Source organism: Ipomoea nil, unplaced genomic scaffold (assembly GCF_001879475.1).
Source record: "Ipomoea nil cultivar Tokyo-kokei standard unplaced genomic scaffold, Asagao_1.1 scaffold2662, whole genome shotgun sequence".
Lineage (NCBI taxonomy): Eukaryota > Viridiplantae > Streptophyta > Magnoliopsida > Solanales > Convolvulaceae > Ipomoea > Ipomoea nil.
In genome coordinates, this window is record NW_017619090.1 from 1,033,152 (window position 1) to 1,055,541 (window position 22,390).

General features: G+C 41.9%; 1 protein-coding gene across 1 annotated transcript; it reads left to right on the top strand.

Moving 5' to 3' along the window:
• The first annotated feature begins 14,556 nt into the window (after window positions 1-14,556).
• Window positions 14,557-18,869, top strand: LOC109154896 (protein trichome birefringence-like 33). Its single transcript, XM_019302635.1, has 6 exons — window positions 14,557-14,724; window positions 14,874-15,088; window positions 16,381-16,552; window positions 16,902-17,101; window positions 17,617-17,775; window positions 18,526-18,869. The coding sequence occupies exons 1-6, from the start codon at window positions 14,557-14,559 to the stop codon at window positions 18,863-18,865; spliced, it is 1,254 nt and encodes a 417-aa protein (XP_019158180.1). The 3' UTR covers window positions 18,866-18,869.
• Window positions 18,870-22,390: the final 3,521 nt, after the last annotated feature.

Consider the following 22,390-nt stretch of genomic DNA (forward strand, 5'->3'; position numbering starts at 1 on the left):
CTGCAACCCGGTTCTAGCCTAGAGTAGACGCGTCGTTTGCAGGCTATCCCTAGGCCTGACCGTCGTTCCACTTTCTTAGGCATTAAATGCGGCGTCCTTTCACCTCTTGTCACCCTTCTCTTCCCCAACGAGAGGGTGACACGTGGCCACCCTTTGGGATTCTCACTCTCTTTAAATACCCGTCTTCTTCCCTCTTCTTTCACTTTCTCCAAATTTCTCTGAAAAAAGAACTCAGCGCCAGCCTTTGCCCTCTTCCTCCGTCTAACACTTCTCGGGTTGGTAATGTCTTCCTCCTCTGACTCTTCTTCTTCTTCCTCCCGTCGCTCGACGGGGAACCCTGCATCGACATCTACGTCTTCCTCTTCTTCTTCCAGTCCTCGCCGTATGGAGATTCCGCCTGGTATCTCACCGACGTCTTCTTCCCAATCGACCCCCTCTTCTTCGGGGGCGGTGACTCCTCTGATTCCAGCGCCTCTTACGACGGTGGCGGCTCTTCCTGACGGTGCCGGACGGCCGCGAGGCAAGTTTGATTCCATCATCCTGCCGGAGGGGCGCCCGTCGCAAATCTCGGCGACGGACCTAGAAATGACCCGCTACCTTCTTGGGCCTTCTGTCCTCGTCTTTGCCCCAGAAAGCCGGCATATTTATGACCCGCCGGAGGGCTGTGTGGGTATTCACTTGCACTCGGTTGCTTTTGGCTTCCGGGTGCCTCCGTGTCCGTTTCTCTCCCTTTTCTTCCATCATTATAACCTCGTTCCGGGCCAGTTGGTACCCAACTCTCACTGCCTTCTCACCTACTTTATCAACCTCTGCCATTGGTGGCTTTGTGAGCTGGATCTAGACCTTTTTCAGTATTTGTTCACCGTGAATAAGGTCGGCTCGCATTCGCCGGGCTTTGTCCAGGTTGCCGCCCGTCCTGGGCGACAACTCTTCGAGGGTCTTTCCGACTCCATTAAGGACTGGAAGCCCTATTATTTTTTCGTTCGTCCTTCTTTCTCTTCTTTCGCTTTTCCGACCCTGTGGTCGGCCGCTCTGTTCAAGCCTTGCTCTCGGCGCGCCGTCTTCACCCAAGATGCGATCCAGGGTGGCGAGTTCTTGAGGAGCTTTGGGCCGTACTCTGTCAAGTACTGGTCTCGGGTCCGAGCCATGGCAAAACGAGGCTTGTTGCCAGACGGCGCGGCCACCTTAGATAGTTTTCCCATGTCCTTCTCTTCTTTTTCTTTCTTCGCCTGACTGCTAATACTAATCTCTTCCTTTGCAGGTCCTTACGACTCCGACTCTACCAGCTCCGACGAAGCCGAGACTCCCACTCCAGAGATGGCTGACAGAGCTGAGAAGAGGAGGCGCCGGCTGTCTCAACGCGCCTCGGGCGCCGCCGCTGCCTCTTCATCCCTCCCTTCTCCGTCTTCAAGGTCGACTCCTCCACCGCCACGTACCGTGGTGGACCTGACGCCGTCGCCCGTTGTTTCGCCTTCCCGAGTGCCGCATCCTCATCCGTCTGAGAGCCCAAGTTCTAAGCGGCCAGTCGAGCAATCGGATACGCTGGCTCCAAAGAGGATCCGGTTGGGCATCGAGCTGGACGAGGACGCCCAAATCTGGCAGGGTAGCTCTTCCGTCCGTTCCTGGGCCGACCACGTTCTTCTGCCTAAGGACGTGGAGATGACTGGCGCAATACCGGACGAGTACATCCTCGAGCCCTCGCTTCGCCAATCGTACCGCGTAAGTCTTTTTAACGCATTGTCCTTTTTGTCATTTTATTCTTCTTTATCTGACCTCCCCTGTCCTTGTAGAACCTCACCTTCCAGATGGAGATGAGCAGGCGACTGAGGGGTTACAAGACGGGACTCCAGTCTCTTTCCACTCGTCTGCGCCAAACAGAGAAGGCTCGCCTGGAAGAGCAGGCTAAGCATGCCAAGTCAGTGGAGGTGCATACTTCCGAGCTGCTGAGGGTCACTCGTCAGTGGGAGGAGGAGCGGGACAAGGTTGCGACCATTGCTGCGACTTCGGTGGAGGATTACAAGAAGTCGGCGGCCTTCGAGGAGGACGTGAAGGCGGCGGTGGCGGCTCGGCAGAAGGAGATCGCCCAGGAGTGGCTGGCGACGCCAGAAGGAGATGACTATCTCCTTGACTTGGGCGAGCGCGACTATCGCCTAGGCTTCCGTGAGGCTCAGATGGAGACCTATGCCGCCCTGCTGGCCCGAGATTCCTCCTTTACTCCCGAGAGCTGGGGCCTTAAGCCAGTGCTGGACCTCATGCCGGCGATTGCCGAGCCCACATCGACTGTAGATCCGGCAGCTCTCCCTGTGGCGGAGCCTTCAGAGCTTGCAGAGCCGCCTACTCAGGCGGAAGACTCCTCACTCGTCCTTCTAGCTGGACCATTGGCGGAAGCTCGATTCGAGGAAGTTGATGTCGACACCCCTTCCCACGTTGTTTAGGGTTTTCCGTTCGGTATCCTTCTTTTGTATGGGTTGGCCCCCCTTCTCAGGCCTTTTTATTAATGAAATTTTCTTTTTCTCCTTTCGACTGCCTCTATTTTTTTTCTGCTTTTGGGTTCCCAAGAAATGACTTAAGGCCTTGAGCTCTTCCGCTTTGTTGGACTTCCGTGATCAAGGATCTTGTTTACCATCTGTTCTCGCCGAGTCCCCAGTCGAGGCGACTCTTTAAACTTTTCTTTTCCCTTGGAAACGATTTAGGGTCAATGCCCCGTTGTTTCTCTATATACTCGCCGAGTCCCTCAGTCGAGGCGACTCCTTTTGGATTTTCTCGAAAACGACTAAGGATCTGGGTCCTTATTTCCTATCTTTTCTCGCCGAGTCCCTCAGTCGAGGCGGCTCCTTAGGCTTTTCCTTTTCTTAGAAACGGTTTAGGGTCAGTGCCCCGTTGTTTCTGTATATACTCGCCGAGTCCCTCAGTCGAGGCGACTTCTTTTGGCTTTTTCTCGGAAACGACTATGGATCTGGGTCCTTGTTTCCTATCTTTTCTCGCCGAGTCCCTCAATCGAGGCGACTCCTTTTGGCTTTTTCTCGGAAACGACTAAGGATCTGGATCCTTGTTTCCTATCTTTTCTCGCCGAGTCCCTCAGTCGAGGCGACTCCTTAGGCTTTTTCTTTTCTTAGAAACGGTCTAGGGTCACTGCCCCGTTGTTTCTTTACATACTCGCCGAGTCCCTCAGTCGAGGCGACTCCTTTTGGCTTTTTCTCGGAAACGACTAAGGATCTGGGTCCTTGTTTCCTATCTTTTCTCGCTGAGTCCCTCAGTCGAGGCGAATCCTTAGGCTTTTTCTTTTCTTAGAAACGGTCTAGGGTCAGTGCCCCGTTGTTTCTTTATATACTCGCTGAGTCCCTCAGTCGAGGCGACTCCTTTTGGCTTTTTCTCGGAAACGACTAAGGATCTGGGTCCTTGTTTCCTATCTTTTCTCGCCGAGTCCCTCAGTCGAGGCGACTCCTTAGGCTCTTTCTTTTCTTAGAAATGGTCTTGGGTCAGTGCCCCGTTGTTTCTTTATATACTCACCGAGTCACTCAGTCGAGGCGACTCCTTTTGGCTTTTTCTCGGAAACGACTAAGGATCTGGGTCCCTGTTTCCTATCTTTTCTCGCCAAGTCCCTCAGTCGAGGCGACTCCTTAGGCTTTTTCTTTTCTTAGAAACGGTTTAGGGTCAGTGCCATGTTGTTCCTTTATATACTCGCCGAGTCCCTCAGTCGAGGCAACTCCTTTTGGCTTTTTCTCGGAAACGACTAAGAATCTGGGTCCTTGTTTCCTATCTTTTCTCGCCGAGTGGAGGGCAATGATTGAGGATAGAAGATGTCCTTTTATTAGATTTCAAAAACTCGAGTACACGCCTAACCTCTTTATTGGTAGAATTTCTTTAAATGGACGACATTTCAGAGTCGGTTTATGGGTTTTCCTTCCAGGTTCTCGAGCTTGTAGGTACCGGCCTGCACCACTGATGTAATGCGATAGGGTCCTTCGCATTTAATTGCAAATTTGCCCCCTTCCGTGGGCTGGCTTGCCTGCTGGTCTCGCAACACGAGGTCGCCGACCTGGAAGGCTCGTGGGCGAATCCTCTGGTCACGATACCTTTTTACGGCTTGTTGGTATTCGACCATCCGGGCGCACGCCACCTCCCTTCTTTCTTCCAGGAAGTTCTTTTCAATTCTAAGGCTTTCTTCGTTCTCTTCGTCGGAATAGCTGCATACTCGGTAGGTGGGCTCCACGACCTCCACTGGAACCTTGGCTTCAAAGCCATATGCTAGGGAAAAGGGGCTCTCTCCAGTCGCCCGTCTTTGTGTAGTTCTGTAGGCCCAGAGGACCCGGTCGAGCTCATCCGCCCAATTTCCCCCGATGTCCTCCAACTTCTTCTGAATCCCGTCTACTATTGTCCGGTTCACATTCTCGACTTGCCCGTTGGCCTGGGGGTACGCGACGGACACCTTGGTGTGTCGTATACTATGCCGGCGACAGAAGTCGGCGAAAGCTTGGCAGTCAAACTGTCTGCCGTTATCGCTAACCACGTGCTCGGGCAGGTCGAAGCGGCAAATCACCTTCTTCCACAGGAAGCGCCGACACTGATACTCGGTGATGGTGGCTAGTGGCTCGGCGTCGACCCACTTAGTGAAGTAATCGATAGCCACTACACAGAATCTCAGGCTTCCTGGGGCGACTGGTAGTGGTCCCAACAAGTCGACCCCCCATTTAGCAAAAGGGATGGCTGTGGTGACCGGCGTGTAGAAGGTGGCCGGCCGGGTGTCTTTCCGGGCGAAGGCTTGGCAGACGCTGCACTTAGCTATCCATTCCATGCAATCTCTCATCATGGTCGGCCAATAATATCCCTGGACGACTAGTTTACAGGCGAGCGTGTGGGCCCCCTGATGGGCGGCGCAGATCCCTCGGTGCGCCTCATCCATTATCCTCTCGGCTTCGGGCCTGAGTAAGCATTTCAGGAGGAGCCCCCCGAACGACCGCTTATACATTTGTCCATCAATGATCTGGAATGAAGGGGCTTTTCTTCGAATCCTTGCAGCGACTCCTGGGTCCTCTGGCAACTCGCCTGTTTCCTTAAACCGCCGGATGTCTTCTATCCAAAACATCTCGGGGTTTTTCTCTCGATCCCATTCCTCGAAATCTACCTGTTGGACCTCCAATGGTGTCTCCTCTATACTCGGACGACTTAATTCTTCCTTTTGGCAAATCTTGGCGAGGTGATCCGGTATTCCTTCTAAGGAGATTTTCGATAATATGTCGGCCTCGATGTTGTCCACCCAGGAGATATGCTCTATTTCATAAGTTCCGAACTCCTTCAGCATTTCTATCGCCTTCTCCTTATACTGGGTCATCCGGGCGTTCTTAGCTTCGCAGGTGCCGGAAATCTGTCCCACCACTAACCGGGTGTCAGTTTTGATCCGCAGTCGTTCTACTCCCAATGCCTTGGCAAGTCGAAGGCCGCCCAACACAGCCTCATACTCGGCTTCGTTATTAGACGTCGGCTTCGTTAGTAGAGTCGTAACCCCTCTGGAGTGACTAGCATGATTCCGCCTCCACAGTGTTGTCGACTCGCCGCTCCATCCGCGTGCATCTCCCACCACTCACCTGAACGGTCTTCCGTGGTGTGCTCTTTCTCTTCTTCCCCTGCCGTGCATTCGACCAGGAAATCGGCGAGGGCTTGCCCTTTTATGGACGGTCGCGGTTGATACTCGATCCCGTACTGGGTTAATTCCACGGCCCACTTTACCAGTCGTCCTGACGATGCGAGGTTTCGCAGTACACTCCCCAGCGGCTGGTCGGTCAGTACTCGGACAGTATGGGCTTGGAAATAGGGCGCTAACTTGTGTATGGTGATCACCAGTGCATAGACGATCTTCTCCAAGGCTGTGTACCATGTCTCGGCGGCCTTCAGGGAGCGGCTTACGTAATATACCGGGTGTTGGGTACGCTCTTCTTCCCAAACCAGGACCGAGCTCACCGCTTTGGGGGAGGCGGCCAAGTACAAAAACAAAGGCTCACCCTCCCGTAGGGTGGATAACATCGGAGGTGTGGAAAGATACTGTTTTAGTTCCTCGAACAATTGTTGACACTCAGTCGTCCAGGCAAAGCCTTCCTTCTTCTTCATGGCCTCGAAGAATGGTATAGTCTTGTCCGCCGCCTTACTTAAGAAGCGACTGAGGGCAGCCAGTCGACCAGTCAATCGTTGCAAATCTTTGACGGTGCTGGAAGGCTGCATATCGATTATGGCCTGGACCTTTTCCGGGTTGGGCTCGATGCCTCGTTTAGTCACCATGTATCCTAAGAATTTTCCGCCTTGCACCGCGAAGGCACATTTCTTCGGGTTCAGCCGGAGATTATACCTTAGCATCACTTGGAAGCAGTCGGCCATATCCTTCGCGTGTTTGGCCTCTTCTTTGCTTTTGACCAACATGTCGTCCACGTAGGCCGCCATGGATTTGCCCAGTAACTCTTGGAATAGCCGAGCTACCATCCGAGTATAGGTGGCCCCAGCATTCTTGAGTCCAAAGGGCATAACTCGGTAACAATACACCCCGTCTGGGGTAAGGAACGCGGTTTTTTCCTCGTCGGCCGGGTGCATGAAAATCTGATGATATCCCCTAAAGGCGTCCATAAAGCTCAGCAGAGCCGACCCTGCCGTCTCGTCGACCAGCTAGTCAATCTGTGGCAAGGGGAACGGATCCTTTGGGCAGGCTTTGTTAAGATCAGTGTAATCCACGCACATCTGCCATGCTAGGGATTTCGGTACGAGGACTACGTTCGCCAACCACTCCGGGTATTTAACCTCTCGGATGTGGCCCGCGGCTAACAGCGTGCCCACCTCTTTCTTTACGAATTCCCTTCGGTCATTGGCGAGATACCGCTTTTTCTGAACGACCAGCCGATGGTCCGGATCCACGGCGAGTCGGTGGGCGATGATGGACCTGTCGACACCTGGTATATCCTCTGGCCCCCAGCAAAGACCAGCCGATGTTTTCGGAGTACTTGGATAATTTCCTCCCGAGTCTCCTCGGGGAGACCGACACCAATTCTGACCCACCTGTCCGGTCGTTCAGGGTCGATTTCGATTTCTTCCAATTCCACAGCTGGTTCCGGGCGGGGTATCATTGCTTTCTTTGGGGGCTTTTCCGTGATTTCGTGGACTTGCATTCCACGTTTGCCCATCCCCTACAGGCTTGCAGGTAGCAGTCGCGGGTGACTCTTCTATCGCAACGCACCGTTCCTATCCCGTTTGGCATGCGGAATTTCAAGCAAAGATGCTCGATGGAGATCAGTGCTCCCAAATCCTCCAGGCCTGGTCGGCCGAGTATAGCATTGTGTGAGCAAACTAAGTTTACCACGACGAATTTCATGCTGAGCTGCTGCACGTCGGGATAGCTGCCGACTTCCACTGGCAGGGTGATGGACCTCTCTGCTTCCACCGAGTCTCCCGTGAAACCGGCGAGCGGTGTCTTCACCGGATTCAACTATTCTCGATTCAATCCCATCTTTGTGAAAGTCTCGAGGTATAGCACGTTGACACTGCTTCCGGTGTCGACCAGGATTCGTCGAACGACCACTCCGTTTACGTCCTTCGCTATGACCAGCGCATCTCGATGCGGTGTCTCTCCCGTGGGAAAATCTTTGTCAGTGAACGTGATCGGCTCACGGCACACTTTCTTCGAGCTTTCTTCACGCCCATATACTGTCCCGACATATAATTGTCGAGCCCAGGCCTTTCTGGTATTCGCCGAGTCGCCGGCCTCCGGTCCGCCGACTATCATGTTAATGACTAGCTTTTGACGCCACTGGGCCTCGTCCTCCTCAGTGGCCGACCGCTTGCCGCGGCTACTCTCGGCGGCGACCGCAGGATCATCGTCTTCTCGTGCTACTGAACTTCGCCTCCATTGATTAGGAGGCGGGGTCCCTTGCTGGATGATTCCTTCCATGACCTTTTTCAAGTAGAAGCACTCTTCCGTACTATGAGTGTAAGACTTATGATAGCGGCAGTACTAGAGTTCTTACCTGTCTCTTCACTCGCCATACCCTCGTCGATCGGTGGGGGCGGAGGCGAAGCGACCGCTTGAACCTCGTGCACCGGGTGCTGAGGAACCGCTCTGTAGGGATGGACCATAGGCTTGTCATAGGGACGTCTAGCCTCGGGTCGCCGAGCCCCTTCCGGGCGCCTTTCCTTGGTTTCCGCGCTGGTCCTCTTTCCGCCGACGGATCCTCCGACTTTGTGTTGTCGCTTATGCTTCATGGCCTGCTCCGTGTTAGCCCTTTTATTAGCCATGTGTATGGCTTCCGCGTAGGTAGCCGGGCGGTTATCTCGCAGATCCCGGTACAACTGCCCGGATCGCAAAGACTCGATGAAGAAAGTGAGTGCGGTCTGATCTTCGACCTCCTTGATAGACTGAATCTCCTATTGCCATCGAACCAAGTAGGTTTTCAGTGACTCACCTTCCTCTTGCTGGAAGTCTCCCAGGTGAGTCAGATCCTTCTGTGGCTTGATGTTGGCCGCGTAATGGCTCATGAAGCGATCGGCCAACTCCTCGAAGTTGTGAATCCACTTCGGGGGCAGCGGCACTAACCACCTTTGTGCCGAGCCTTTCAGCGTGGGCAAGAAGGCGCGACACATCACCGGGTCTCGAACTCTCAAGACCTGCATCTTGGCCTGGTAGCTAAGCAGATGCTCGCGCGGGTTTCCAGATCCGTCAAAGGTGGCTTGTTCTGGGAATTTGAAGTCGCCGGGCACTTTGTAGGACATGATCATGGAAGAGAACGGCAAAGCGGTGAGCAACATCTGCCCGGGGGATTTGGTCTTACCCCCCATTTGTTCTTTCAGATCTCGTACTTCTCGGGCCAATTGGGCCACATCGCCTTCATTGCGAGTGTGGTTTCCTGTGGACTCTGTACTTTCGCCGACCTCGGATTCAGTCGGTCGATCATCATTGCGCGTTACGTGCTCGGTCCGTCGTGTCCGAGTCTTAGTTCTCCTGGTGCGAGCTCCTCCCCGACCGGTTTCCCGATCTCGGGGCCCTGCTGGTGCGCGGCTGGGCTCCCTTTCTCCTAGCCGTTCTTGGGCAGGCGGCCGCCCAGCATTCGGACCCAGCCTTGAATGGACTGATCGTACTGGCTGGCTCTCTGCCCGTCGATTTTCCTGTCCATCTTCTGGCCTCTGGGACGGTTGTTGATGGCGAGGCATCGGTCGAGAAACTGACTGCTCCCACACTCCTCGACTTGCATCGGCGAAGGCTCGCCCGATTGCGTGGAGTTGTTCCGGGGTGAGGGGTATCATGGGTGGCTGCCGGTTCAACGGTGCCGTTTCGTTTTCCTGACTTTGAGCATTTCGTTGGTTCAACTGATCTCTTAGATCTGTCTCCACTCCATCGTTTCGGTTGTTCGTTTGGTTTCGTCCTTCCGACATGCTTGTGGCGCTTCTTCGGTCGACTTCGGGACTCGTCCTGCTCAGAGAGTCACGTAGCTCTTTGTTTCGATCCCCACAGACGGCGCCAGTGTTGGTTTTTGGGTTTTCGGGCCCAAGGAGGTCCAACACAACCTGTGGTTGGTGGATTCACCTTTCGCAAAAGTGATTGTAGGAGAGTAGTCGAATAACTAGGAAATGTGTCTGCCTTATTCTCTGGGCATGGACCCGCCCCTTTTACAAGTGTGGAGGGGCCTTTATATAGTAGGCTCATCTCCAGCCATATTGAAGTACATTAAACATCGCCTTCAAGGCTAATTACACTATAAGACCGTTCGTTCGCCGTTACTGAGTCTGCCAACGGCTCTTTAACGGCCCGCTTGATCAAGTCCTCTTGAATGCCGCATTGAGTGCTCCCTCAACGGCTCTTAGCCCAACTTGAACGTTTCTTACTGGCTCCTGGACCGAGTCTCCCTTCGCACTTGGGCCTGGGCCGACTCCTGGACTCGGCCCAGGCCACCATCGGGCTTCTTCCCTTATCTCCTATTTTGGGCTCCTTCTCTCTTGGGCCCTTCTCTTTTGGGCCCCTCTTCTTGGGTCGGAGTCCTCACCCCATCAACTAATATGGAGTATATTTAAAAATTACTATCAAAAAATTATTAAACACGTAAAGACATACAAATTTAATAAGTATAAATGCATTTTGTTTAAGTAAATGACATACAAATTTAATAAGTACAAATGGTTTGTTTTTTTAAACACTCATGATTCTTTATAATTAAAGTAACATCTATTTTATACTTTTTCAATCTTTTTCGGTCCAAAGAACCATGCCCTACTATCGGCAAATTTTTATATTGACTATAAAAAAAAGTACATTTTTATATACTGAAAATACATTATTTGTGTACTGAATGTACATTATTTGATTATATACAAAATAATGTTTTGTTAGTATTCAAATAATGTACTTTCAATACTCATATAATGTACTTTTCATGAATATAATGTGCATTTTTAATATACTAAAAGTACATTATTTGTGTACTGAATGTACTATACATTATTTGATAGTATACAAAATAATGTACTTTCAATACTCAAATAATGTACTTTCCATAAATATAATATTTTTGTGTAATGAATGTACATTATTTGATATTATACAAATGGGAAAATTGTAATTTATGTCTCCATAATATGTCAATTATCAATGTCACTCCAGAATTATTAGTGGTGTAAATGTTGTCCTTCAATTTTCAAAACGCACATATATTGCCCCTCCCATAGTGTAAATGTTGCTTATTAATTTTCCTCTCGTACGGTACGAGATGGCAATATATCTACCGTTTTCAAAATTGAGAGGCAACATTTACACCACTGATAATTCAGGAGTGACATTGATAATTGACATATTATGGAGGGGCATAAATTACTATTTTTCTTATATAAAATAATGTATTTTCAGTACTTAAATAATGTACTTTCAAATAATGCATTTTATGTACACAAATAATGTACTTTTTATTTGTAATTCACGCAACTGTATAAACCATGGTCATAGAATAATGATTGCCCACCACCGATGTTTGATTTTGTGACCACCCATCTAGAAAAGAACAATTATAAAAGAATTGATCTGATCTGATGTTTAAATAATAAATGACTATAAGATGGAACATGAAACATATATATCATTCATCACTGTTTAAAATAAGTTTTTTTTTCCTTGTATTGCACTAGTGTGTGTCTATATGTATAGGAGCAAATGCATGTAAGAACATGTCTAGCTCCTTGTAAACAATTCTAACTAATCTCATCTATCGGTATTACATGATCAATAACTTTAAATTAAAAGAAAAAATATAATGGCATATTCATAATTATTCTAAAATTTGAACATGCACTGAGTAATTAAAGTTTCAGAGTACATCCAATAGACTAATAATAGGTGACAGTGCATACACTTGAATTAGTTACACTTTAACATATAGGCGGGTGAAATTTGAAGTTTTGCTCATCACATGCTCAAAGTTTGCCACTGTGTCTTTCCTCTTAATTTAGAGTTGTTTATTGGGATGAGATTATTCCGCATTTTATTTTTACAAGGAACATAGTTCTCATATCTACATCTATACATACATACAATTTTAATAAGAGTCAATAATGTTATGTCCTTAACTGGAATAAAATTTAAAATAGCGGTCCTAATTGTTTCTTAAAATAAATGGTTCATATTATTTTGATTTTAGTATTTCTTAATGATTTTCCTTATTTACCCTTTATTATATTATTTTCTTCCCTTAAATAACCTCAAACTCCGTTAGTATAAACTTTCTTTAACGGAATATACCGTTAACTATTTATTATTGTTAACTTAATCATTAATTTCTATAAGAAAGATCTTAGGGTTGAACCACATCCCAATTAGAGTTGGTATAATTATTAAACATATACTACAAATATGTTACAAAGTATCAAAAAATATAATATAAAATTTAATATAAACTTTGGTCAAATAATTAGCCCATCTAAATACATAGCACTGAATGATTATAAACTAGGAACTTTGAAAATCATTTGATTTTCTTTCATTTTAAAAAAAAAAAATAAATTTAAGTTAAGTTTTTTTTTTTTCGTTTAATTTATATATCTTATTTTGATTATTGAGAATAAAACTTACTATTTCAATTATGCTTTTATCAATGCATGAAAACTTCTAAAGAATTGAAATTTATAAGTTAATTTTTACTATATTATTATAACAATATATATTGTAACCTTATATTTTGAATTATTTATTATCATTCTCTATTAATAGTAATTGTCATTGACAAACTCTCAAAACAATTTGTCTCAACAACAAGTGAAAATTAAAAAATCAATGATTTCATTATTGTGGATGAAAAGTATGTACGCCACTTTATTGCTCTTATTAAATTAAAAAATAAATTAGTAGCTAAAACAAAAAATACTTACTATTTCAATTATGCTTTTATCAATGCATGAAAACTTCTAAAGAATTGAAATTTATAAGTTAATTTTTACTATATTATTATAACAATATATATATATTGTAACCTTATATTTTGATTATTTATTGTTGTTGATTATATATTGATTAATAGTAATTGTTGTTGCTTTTAGGGTTTTTGGGCTCAGGGAGGTCCAACACAACCTTGGTCGGTGGATTCACCTTTCACATGCGGCTTATAGAAAAATAAGTAGAAACAAATATAACTCAATGTTTTTGTACGTGGAAACCGAAAGGAAAACCACGGGCCTTTTTGGACGGTGCCAAGCCTAACTCCACTATGTATTTTGTAGGTGCCTTTGTACATGTTGTATGGCTATTTTGTATATGTAATATGAAAATATTATGTAGGGAGAGAGCTATACTTTGTACATTGAGAGATGGAGTATGCTTCTTGATGGAATGGTAGTGGAGTCTTCTCATATGGAGTCTTCATGTGCCGATCCCATACTCGCGCCGACTCCTCGGTTTGGCTCGTATCTCTTTTGGGCTTACTCCATTTTCCTCTTGGGCTTCTCTTCTTCTTCTTGGGCTTGATCTCCTTTCTTCTTGGACCCCGAGTCCATGGGGTTCACACCCCATCAATAATCAATAATAATAATAATAATAATAATAATAATAATAATAATAATGATTTGTTTCTCTATATGATTGATTCATTTATGCTGATATTATATATTTATTCACCACATGCAATTAATTTAGACCAATTGTAACCTTAAGGGTAGTTTTTTTCCAAAGATTGGTGGTGGAATATTATTTCTATATTTAGTAATAATTTTGTATCGAGACTCCAATGAAATGTTTAATTTGTGGAATGTATATAATGGCAATCAATATAAATTTCAAAATTTAAGGCATGGGACAATTCCAACCAAGTTGGTTGGATTGTTGACTTGGTAACCATAAGATTACAAGTTCAATTACCTATGTGAGTGACTTATTGACCTTCTTAGTTTAAGCCGTCGGGATTTATTCAGGAGTTAATTCCACCGGAGGTTCCTTGTCTTTGGTGGTAATTCCAAATTTAGTCTCAAACTATCGTTTTTGCCATTTTACATCCCAGACTATCATTTTTTGGACACTTTTAGTCCTTCTCATGATTTTTTCTATTTTTAGTAAGGGCATTTTTGTCTCTTCATATTTTTCTTTTATTAAGTTTTCGGTTTTAACCAGTTTAATTGGTTTATGACTTTACTAAAAATTGGTTGAAAAATATGGTTACTAAAAATCAGAAGTTACCTAAAGTTCTAAACCAATTAAACTGGTTGAAACCGAAAAAATAACAAAAGAAAAATATGAAGAGACAAAAATGTCCTTACTAAAAATAGAAAAAATCATGAGAAGGACTACAAGTGTCCAAAAAACGATTGTCTGGAACTAAATTTGAAATTGCCACAAAAAACACGAGACCTCCAGTGTAATTAACTGTACACCTGAATACAATTTCACATTTAGAGAAATGTACAATTAGAGGTATTTTTTATTTTTCTTTTCTTCAATTTTTCGATTAAAATATAGATATAGAGAGAAAAAAATCAATTAATAAAAACATCATTTTTTTTTAAAGAGGGTGTTTGGCAAATAGCTGTTAGGGGATTGAGTTAGTGGGTTACCTTATAAAGGGGGTGTTTGGCAAATAGTGGGTATTTTTTTTAGAAAGTTGTTTTGTAAATTAGCTGATTACATGCAAAATGACATTTAAAGATATAATTTATTTTCTCAAAAAATTGATAAAAAAATTGTTTTAAGCAACTTTTTTTTTTAATTTTTTTTTTTTAATTTTAGTGTTTTAGAGCAATACGTTATTACAAAAAGTTGATTAATCAAGCATTCATATTAGGTGTTTAATCAAGTCAAACAACTAATAGTGGTCAAACAAGTTAAAATTGACTGATAACAGTAGTATCCCGTCACCCCACATTATATTGTTCCATCCAAACGACCCCCGTTGCTATAAAATACAAATACATCAAATTTAATTCATGTATATTCGCTCATTCAACACAACATATTATTGTTTCCATATATACTTTCGACGATACATAGAATCATATGAAATCTTAATATAAAACCTCAAAGAAAATAATAACAAAAGCAAATATTTAGTCGTGGGAACTATGACGACGAAATTGGAATCATCTAATTCCTCTTTCTTCTTCCTCAAAAAAACTGTCTTTCTCCCTTACTTCTTCGCACCACTAGTCATTATCGTGTTCATTTCCCTTTATGCCCTTGTCTTTTCACCTCCGTTGTTCACATCGTTTGCTTGGCTACCTCAACAACCAGTGAGTTTCCTAGAATACCCTGCATGCAAACTCTATCTTTAAAGAAAAAAAAAAAAAAAAAAAGTAAAACAATTTAGGAGTTAAAAGTGTCGGTTTTTTTTTTAATATAAATATTTTAATTGTTTTGGGTGATTTTGGTGTTAGAGCAGAAGAAAGAAGAGAGGTTGCCATTCGCGATTGGAAGGAACGAGAACGGGTGCGACATATTTAGTGGGCGGTGGGTTAGAGACGAGGAATCTCGACCGTTATATAAGGAATCTGAGTGTCCTTATCTACAACCGCAACAAGCTTGCTTAGCAAGTGGTAGGCCCGACAGGGATTATATTTATTGGAAATGGCAACCTAATGCTTGCTCACTACCTAGGTATGCAGCGAGAGTAATTTTATATATGTTATTTATTTATTTTTAGAAAAAGGATTAAATAGGTCCTTGAGTTTTATCTAAAAAGTTAATTAGACTATTAAATTTTATAAAGTAACAATTAAATTTATTAATATTTTATTTTGGTGCAATGAAGTCCAAATCAATTGATAACCAGCAATAGTAGGTCACTAGAGTTTTGACAACCCTCCGACAAAATTCAGACACCATTTACGATAAAGGAGTGATTGGTGCCTGGTTGCCATTGAAGTAGGCAACTAGTGGGTCGCCTTCTTACACTAGACTAGTCGCGTTCCCCGGTGAGAGAAGGCCTTCGATCTCGGCTGATGGGCGCCTTCTTCAATGGTGACCGGTCGCTGGTCGCTGGTCGCCGGTTGATTTTTTATCGAAAATGGTGTCGGAGTTTTGTCAAAGGGTTGGCAGAAGCCTAGTTACCTGCTAAGCAGGTTACCAACCGGGTTTTAGGCTTTATCGCACTAAAGTGAAATGTTGATGAGTTTAATTGTAAATTTAAAAAGAGTAAATACCCAAAATGGTCCCTCGACTATAGCTAAATTCACAAATTGGTCCTCAACTTTCAATTTCGCCCAATTAAGTCCTTAAGTTTGCAATTTTGACACGATTTGGTCCTCCATCTAATTGACCGTTTGTTGACCGTGATCGACGATCTCCAGAAGAACCTTCAGCTCTTGTCGGAGCACGTGGAGGCCTCCAGGATGACGTTGCACCGGTTCGGAAACACGTCGTCTTCTTCGCTCTGGTACGAATTCAACTACATTGAATCCAAAGGGAGGATGAAGAAGGTGACCGAGTTTGGTAGATTGCTTTCGATAGTGGATTCAAATGTAACAGTGCGGTCTGGAAATACAACCGGAACCTTAAAAAATCGATGATGGACCATGAAATTACATATATATCCTCAAAAATCACAGTCAACAAACGGTCAAATAGACAGAGGACCAAATTGTGTTAAAATTACAAAGTTAAGGACTTAATTAGGTGAAATTGAAAGTTGAGGACCAATTTGTGAATTTAGCTATAGTCGAGGGACCATTTTTGGTATTTACTCATTTAAAAAGTTTAGGGACCTAAATTATTTTTAGGTAATGTTTGAGGGTCTATTTCACCCCTTCCCCTTTATTTTCTTCCTCCAATAAAATATATGAATTTTACCCTTTAGGAGTACACTTATCATTTTTGATAAAATTCACGATCATTACGATGTTTTGTATTGATAAGAAATATGAATAACTTTGACTTTACTAAATTTACAGTTTTAATGCTTCATTGATGCTTGAAGCTCTTAGAGGAAAAAGGATGATGTTTGCAGGCGATTCACTATGTAGAGGTAGCTTCTATTCCATGGTCTGCCTTCTTCAAAAATTCATTCCAAACAATGCCAAATCCATTGAAGATGCTGGCCAAAGAATTATTTTTACAGCCAAGGTATTTAAATATTATTTTTTGAAAAAATATTGAAATTCTGCATCAGTTTATGCGTCTTATACGAGAATTTTTTACACCGTACTTTTAATTTATTGTATCACATATAAATTTAATTAATTTGAAAAGTTTAAAGAGCTGTCTAATTGATTATTTGAGAAACATAGGCGAACATGATTGTTGAGCATATAATATATAAATGTGCAATTCAACTATCAGCTTAAGTTTTTAGTTGATTGAGATGGAGCACATGTTTTAATTTAGTATTAGAGTCAAAAAAGATACTATGGTCCACGTGAGGCGGCATGTTGAGCATATAATATATAGTTTTGTTGTTTTTGATGCATTTAAGGAATACAATGCTACGGTTGAATTCTACTGGGCTCCATTACTGCTGGAATCAAATGCAGACGACCCTAAAAAGCATACAGTGCACGGTCGAATGGTTCGCAGAGGTTCAATTAATGTGCATGGACAACATTGGAGAGGAGTTGACATTTTAGTGCTGCAGACTTATATCTGGTGGTTTATTGACGATTACTTCAAGATATTGTAAGTAGATACATAACTACTACTTTTTACTTCAAGATATATAGCAACAACATTTACTAGTAGAGTAAATTTCAATTTTGGTCCCGTGATTATAGGGGTCCTGTTAGTTGCAGTTCACGACATTCAGAAGTATTAATTTAGTACCTTGAGTATGCAAATTTTTATCAATTTTGGTCATTCTAGTTAAATTGCCGGTCAAATTTTACCGAAAAAATGGGTTAAAAACTGACTTTGTTTTATTCGGACCACAGTTCAAAAAACGAATTTGCCCCTCATATTAAACACTAATTGATGAATTAAGTTTTTCCGGCAAAATTTGGCCAGAGTGACCAAAATTGATAAAAAATTACATAGTCAATGTACTAAATTAACACTTTTGAAAGTTGTAGACTACAATTAACAGGACCCCTATAGTCACAGGACCAAAATTGAAATTTACTCTTTACTAGTATATACAGTATATAGTGGTTATAGAATTTTGAAATTTGGTCAAGACCGAAAATATAATAATGCAGAGAAGGATCATTTGAAGACAAGGTTAAAAACACAACAGATGTGCCCTCAAATGATGCTTATCGTATGGCATTGGAGAGTATGTTGAAATGGGTTGAGGAGAATATGGATCTAACTAAAACAAGGGTATTTTTCAATGACATCTCACCAACTCATAGAAGGTTAGTGAATGTGTGAAATAACTCTATATAGATTGAATTACAAAATGATATTTGTGTTATAGTGATTTTACCATTTAATTTTGTTCTCAGACTTTTAATTTCATTTAACAGTAGTGTCTTTAAGACTTTAACTATCAAATTTGTATTTATTTTAATTTAGTCATTTGGAGATTCTATTTTACCCTAACTTTTAACTATTTCAGTCATTTAAAGAACTAATATATATATATATAAATTTGATAGTCAAGGACGTTATTGGTCAAATTTGAAAGTCGAAATGACAACCCTAACTAAATTGGTCAGGATATTAATTTGGTAACTATAAGGTTCCAAGTTCCCCAATTAGAGCGACCTATTGACTTTCTTATTTTAAGCCAATTAGTTATAGGCAACCTAAATTGGTTTACCTCGTTGTGGTCCTTTGCTGGTTAGGGTCACAAGACAAGGTTTACTTAGTGCACACTCTCAAGCAATGATTACGGGTTTTCCTCGTCAAATAAAAACTTTTTGAAAGTAAAAAACCAAAATATAGTCGAGAGATATTTTGGTAATTTAATCTCTATATATAAATATAAATTATTAAAATTGTAATAGAATCTAATTTAAAATTTTGACACACATATGTATGTATGTATGTATATGGGCAATTTAGGTTTGGCACAATGTTGAAGAGGTTTAGAAAACACTTTATTATTAGATTGATCATATAACAAAGTTTTCAATCTAATAACAAAGTTTTGTTCTTGATAGCAAGGATTTATGGGGAGGCGATCAGAATGGCAATTGTTATAATGAAACGACTCTCGTAGAAGATCTTAATTACGATGTATCAAAACCGTTGAAAAAAACAATGCGAGTAATTGATGAGGTGCTCAGCAAGTCGAATGTGCAAATAACACTCCTAAACATTACAAGGCTCTCAAACTATAGAAAGGATGGTCATGTATCAATTTACAAGAAACCATTTGGGACTTTGACAGCTGAAGAACTAGCAACCCTTGTGAGCTATGCTGATTGTATCCATTGGTGTTCTCCTGGAGTTCAAGATATATGGAGTGAGCTTTTGTTTGCTAAGCTTTTCTATCCTTAAAAACCATCAAAACCAATTTTGTAGAAAATATAGATCATACCACATGTTTTCCACTACACTTTTTTTTTTTTTTTTTTTATCCTTTGAGATAAATTTTCAACATAAAATGTTCAATTTAATGTCTACTCGTTTATAGAGAATATTTGTTATATATTATTATTTATTAAATGTAATTGTAATATTATTATGTGTCACATGTCCTTAGGACATCTCCAGTAAGAGAATTTTCACCACAAAATCTTCACAACATTTTCCTCCTGCAATTTAAAAATCATGTCAAAAAATTTTTAGAAAAATAAAAATAAATAGGCGTTTCAGAGTGATCGCCAACTGGCGGCCATTCTGAAAATATTTATTTGGCCTTAGCCGTTGCCAAGCAACGGCCAATTTTCTGGCCCATGCCGTGCTGTTGCAATTGCAACAGCACAGCACACATTTTTTTTTTTTTTGTTAATAATTGTTTTTTTTTTTTGGTGAGGAATTAATAATTGTTTTTTTATTTTAATTATAAGTTTGGAAAAAAAAGCTTGTAATTTTTATATATGTTCATTTACGTATGCAATTCATTTATGTTTATTATAAAATTATAAATTTATAAATCAAATAAATAAAGAAATAATTAAAATATGTAGATAAAATGGTGGATCCACAAAAAGTTGTGAAAAAACTTAAAATTAATAGAAAGAAGAAATTTTGATATTGAGTGAGATAATGGATTATGAGGTGGATGTTGGGACCCACAAAAATCTGAGGTAAATCTCCAACTATTGAGGATGCCCTTATAATTTTTTATATGTTAATTACTTGCAATAAACATTTAATTTTGCCAAACTTCCCTACAAGCAACTAATACAATCTATTATATTAAAAAAAAAAAAAAAAAAAAAAAAAAAAAAAAAAAAACAGCTCTAAATGGCTTTAGGTCTTACGGTGTCTTCTTTTGGTAAGTTTTCCTGCGTCCGGATTTAAAAACTCCTCTTGAGTTGTTTTGAAGGAATCGTCTTCCACCATATTTTGAGAGAGGGCAACAAGTGCGCTGACCATCTTGCTAATCCTGAACAGGTTGGGGACTAGGGAACTACCATCTTAAACTCGCATCCTGCTAGTATAGATTTACTTCTTGCGGCGGACGCCTTTGGGGCCATTTCCGTTGTGTACTGGGCAAGCTCACCACCAAAAAAAAAAATAATAATAAATAAATAAATAAAATCTATTGATAAAAATTACTAACACAATCTACTATCTACTAATTGTTAATTGTCAAACAAGGCTTTAGTATATTTTCAAAGTGATCAAACAACAATCAAATTACTCCTTACTACTTTTTATGTATATGACTGGTTTGATTAATGATAGCGTGTTAATTTTAACGGTTTAATTTAGTGACAACTAACCCCCTCCAAAAAAAATTAATATATTTCAAAATTAGAATAGTTTTTTTTTTTTTTTTTTTGAAACGCAATGAAAATTTATAAACAACTACACAGCACACTAAATTAATAAGTATAAAACGATTTTTTTTGAAAATCAAACTTTATTAAATCAACGAAGCAATACAAGAAAGAATAGAGGAAATCCAACAATAGGGATCAGTATGCGAACAAGTCGCCCTAATTAAAGCGTGAGTAAGCCTATTCACTGATCTAAGAATAAAGTGGAAAGACATGCACTATCTCAAATAATAAAATGATTTGAAAGCAAAGATATAATAATTTATTTGATGTTTAAATAATAAATAACAATTAAGACGGAACCTATGAAATATATATATATCATTTATCACTACTACTTTTTTTTTTTTTTTTTTTTGGTATTCGGTCAATATTAGTTTCTAGCGAAATATGATTAAGTTAATCGAGTATCATTGTATCAAATCCATCCGGGACAACTCTCCCAACTATATATATAATTGATTACTATTTAAAATAATTTATATATTGTATTGGTATTCATATCTAAGCATATTATGATTAATTCAATTGAGTATCCATTCCATTCCTGACAACTCTCTCAAGTCCCAACTATCTCATTTTTCATCTTTTAAAATATTTGTTTTTATACTACACTGATATATTCATATCTTGGGGGGATATATTAATCTAACCGAGTATTAGTTCCATTTGGACAACTCCCCCAACTATATCATTTGATATATGAAAAGTCATATCCAGAATGGCGGGTTATTACAATATTTTAAGAATGAGACATTTCCAATGTTAGTTCACTCTTTATACTTACACCCACCTTAGTCCTTAGAGGAATAACTTTATTACGAGAAGAAGACCTAAATAAATAGATTATTTTTAAAGTTACAGTGAGTAAGCTAAACAAAGACGATTCTTATCCAACCTCTCAGCCACGAATTTCATCCCCATACAAAAAGATTGTAGCGTAGCACCCGCCAGATTAACACCAATACGCCTCCAGCAATCCTTCGCCAGTTCGCCACACTGCACTGGAAAAAGACATGCAAGCAGGTCTCATTAGCTCCATTACATGCATAAACAGCAAACTCCTACTACGGAGTGTTAATAATGTAATTATTAGGCATTTATTTTCTATTGTAATACGTTAGTAATTGGATGGTGTTAGATTGTTTAACTAGAGTTAGTCTATTAGTTAGGAGAGTTTTACGTTTCCTAACTCTTCTTAGTATTATAATCTCTATCTTTGTAACTGAACGAATTAATCACCCTCTGGTATCAGTCAAGCCTTAGGTTAGATCTTCCTAAATTTTCTCTCCCTATCGTAAAACAACCCAGCATGTCGACAAACTCCTCCGAGAGAACGGTGACCGCTGCCGCACCACCCCAAACACCTTATCCACCGCCCATCATTTCATTTTCATTAAGCCAACCTCCAGGAACTTTTTATTCTGGCGCACCCAACTCGTTCCTTTCCTACAAGGTCAAGGTTTGCTCAGGTATGTCGATGGAGAAACACCGTGCCCTCCGCCAACCATCGACAGCACCCCCTCCGTCGGTGACTCGGCGTCCGGCACCACTGGCGCCATTCCCACGGCCAATCCGGCCTCAAGGCGTGGACACAACAGGATCAGTCGATCCTCTCCCTCTTGATGTCCTCTTTATCCGATGAAGTGATGCATCTGGTGGTTGGCCGGAACACATCTCGGGAAGTATGGAAATCCATCACTGCGGCTCTCGGGTTCTCCACATGCGCCCGGTGCCTAAATCTTCTTGGGTAGTTCCAAACGCTCCAGCAAGGCAATAGCTCTCCGGCTGAGTACTTGGGGCGTGCAGAACTCTTGGTGGAAGAACTCGTGCTCGCCTGCTGCTTGGTGTCTCTTGGTGAACAGAATTTAATTCGTTCGTATTCCGGGGACTTCGTCCGAAGTTCAGGGCCATGGCCGCCTCCTTAACGGTCTCAGGTAATCCAATCTCGATCCCGCAGCTTTCTGACTTCTTACAGGCGCAAGAGTTTATTCTCGCTGATGACTACACGACGGCAGCTAGCGGCACGACTGGTGGTTCCACGACGGCACTGTATGCTGGCCGGAGACACAAT

What these genes read in the sequence shown, in the direction of transcription:
- LOC109154896 (XM_019302635.1), top strand. Translation starts at nt 14,557, where the DNA reads ATGACGACGAAATTGGAATCATCTAATTCCTCTTTCTTCTTCCTCAAA. An exon ending in AATGCTTGCTCACTACCTAG is followed by an intron (nt 15,089 to 16,380) that starts GTATGCAGCGAG and finishes CTAAATTTACAG; the next exon opens with TTTTAATGCTTCATTGATGC. An exon ending in ATCTCACCAACTCATAGAAG is followed by an intron (nt 17,776 to 18,525) that starts GTTAGTGAATGT and finishes TGTTCTTGATAG; the next exon opens with CAAGGATTTATGGGGAGGCG.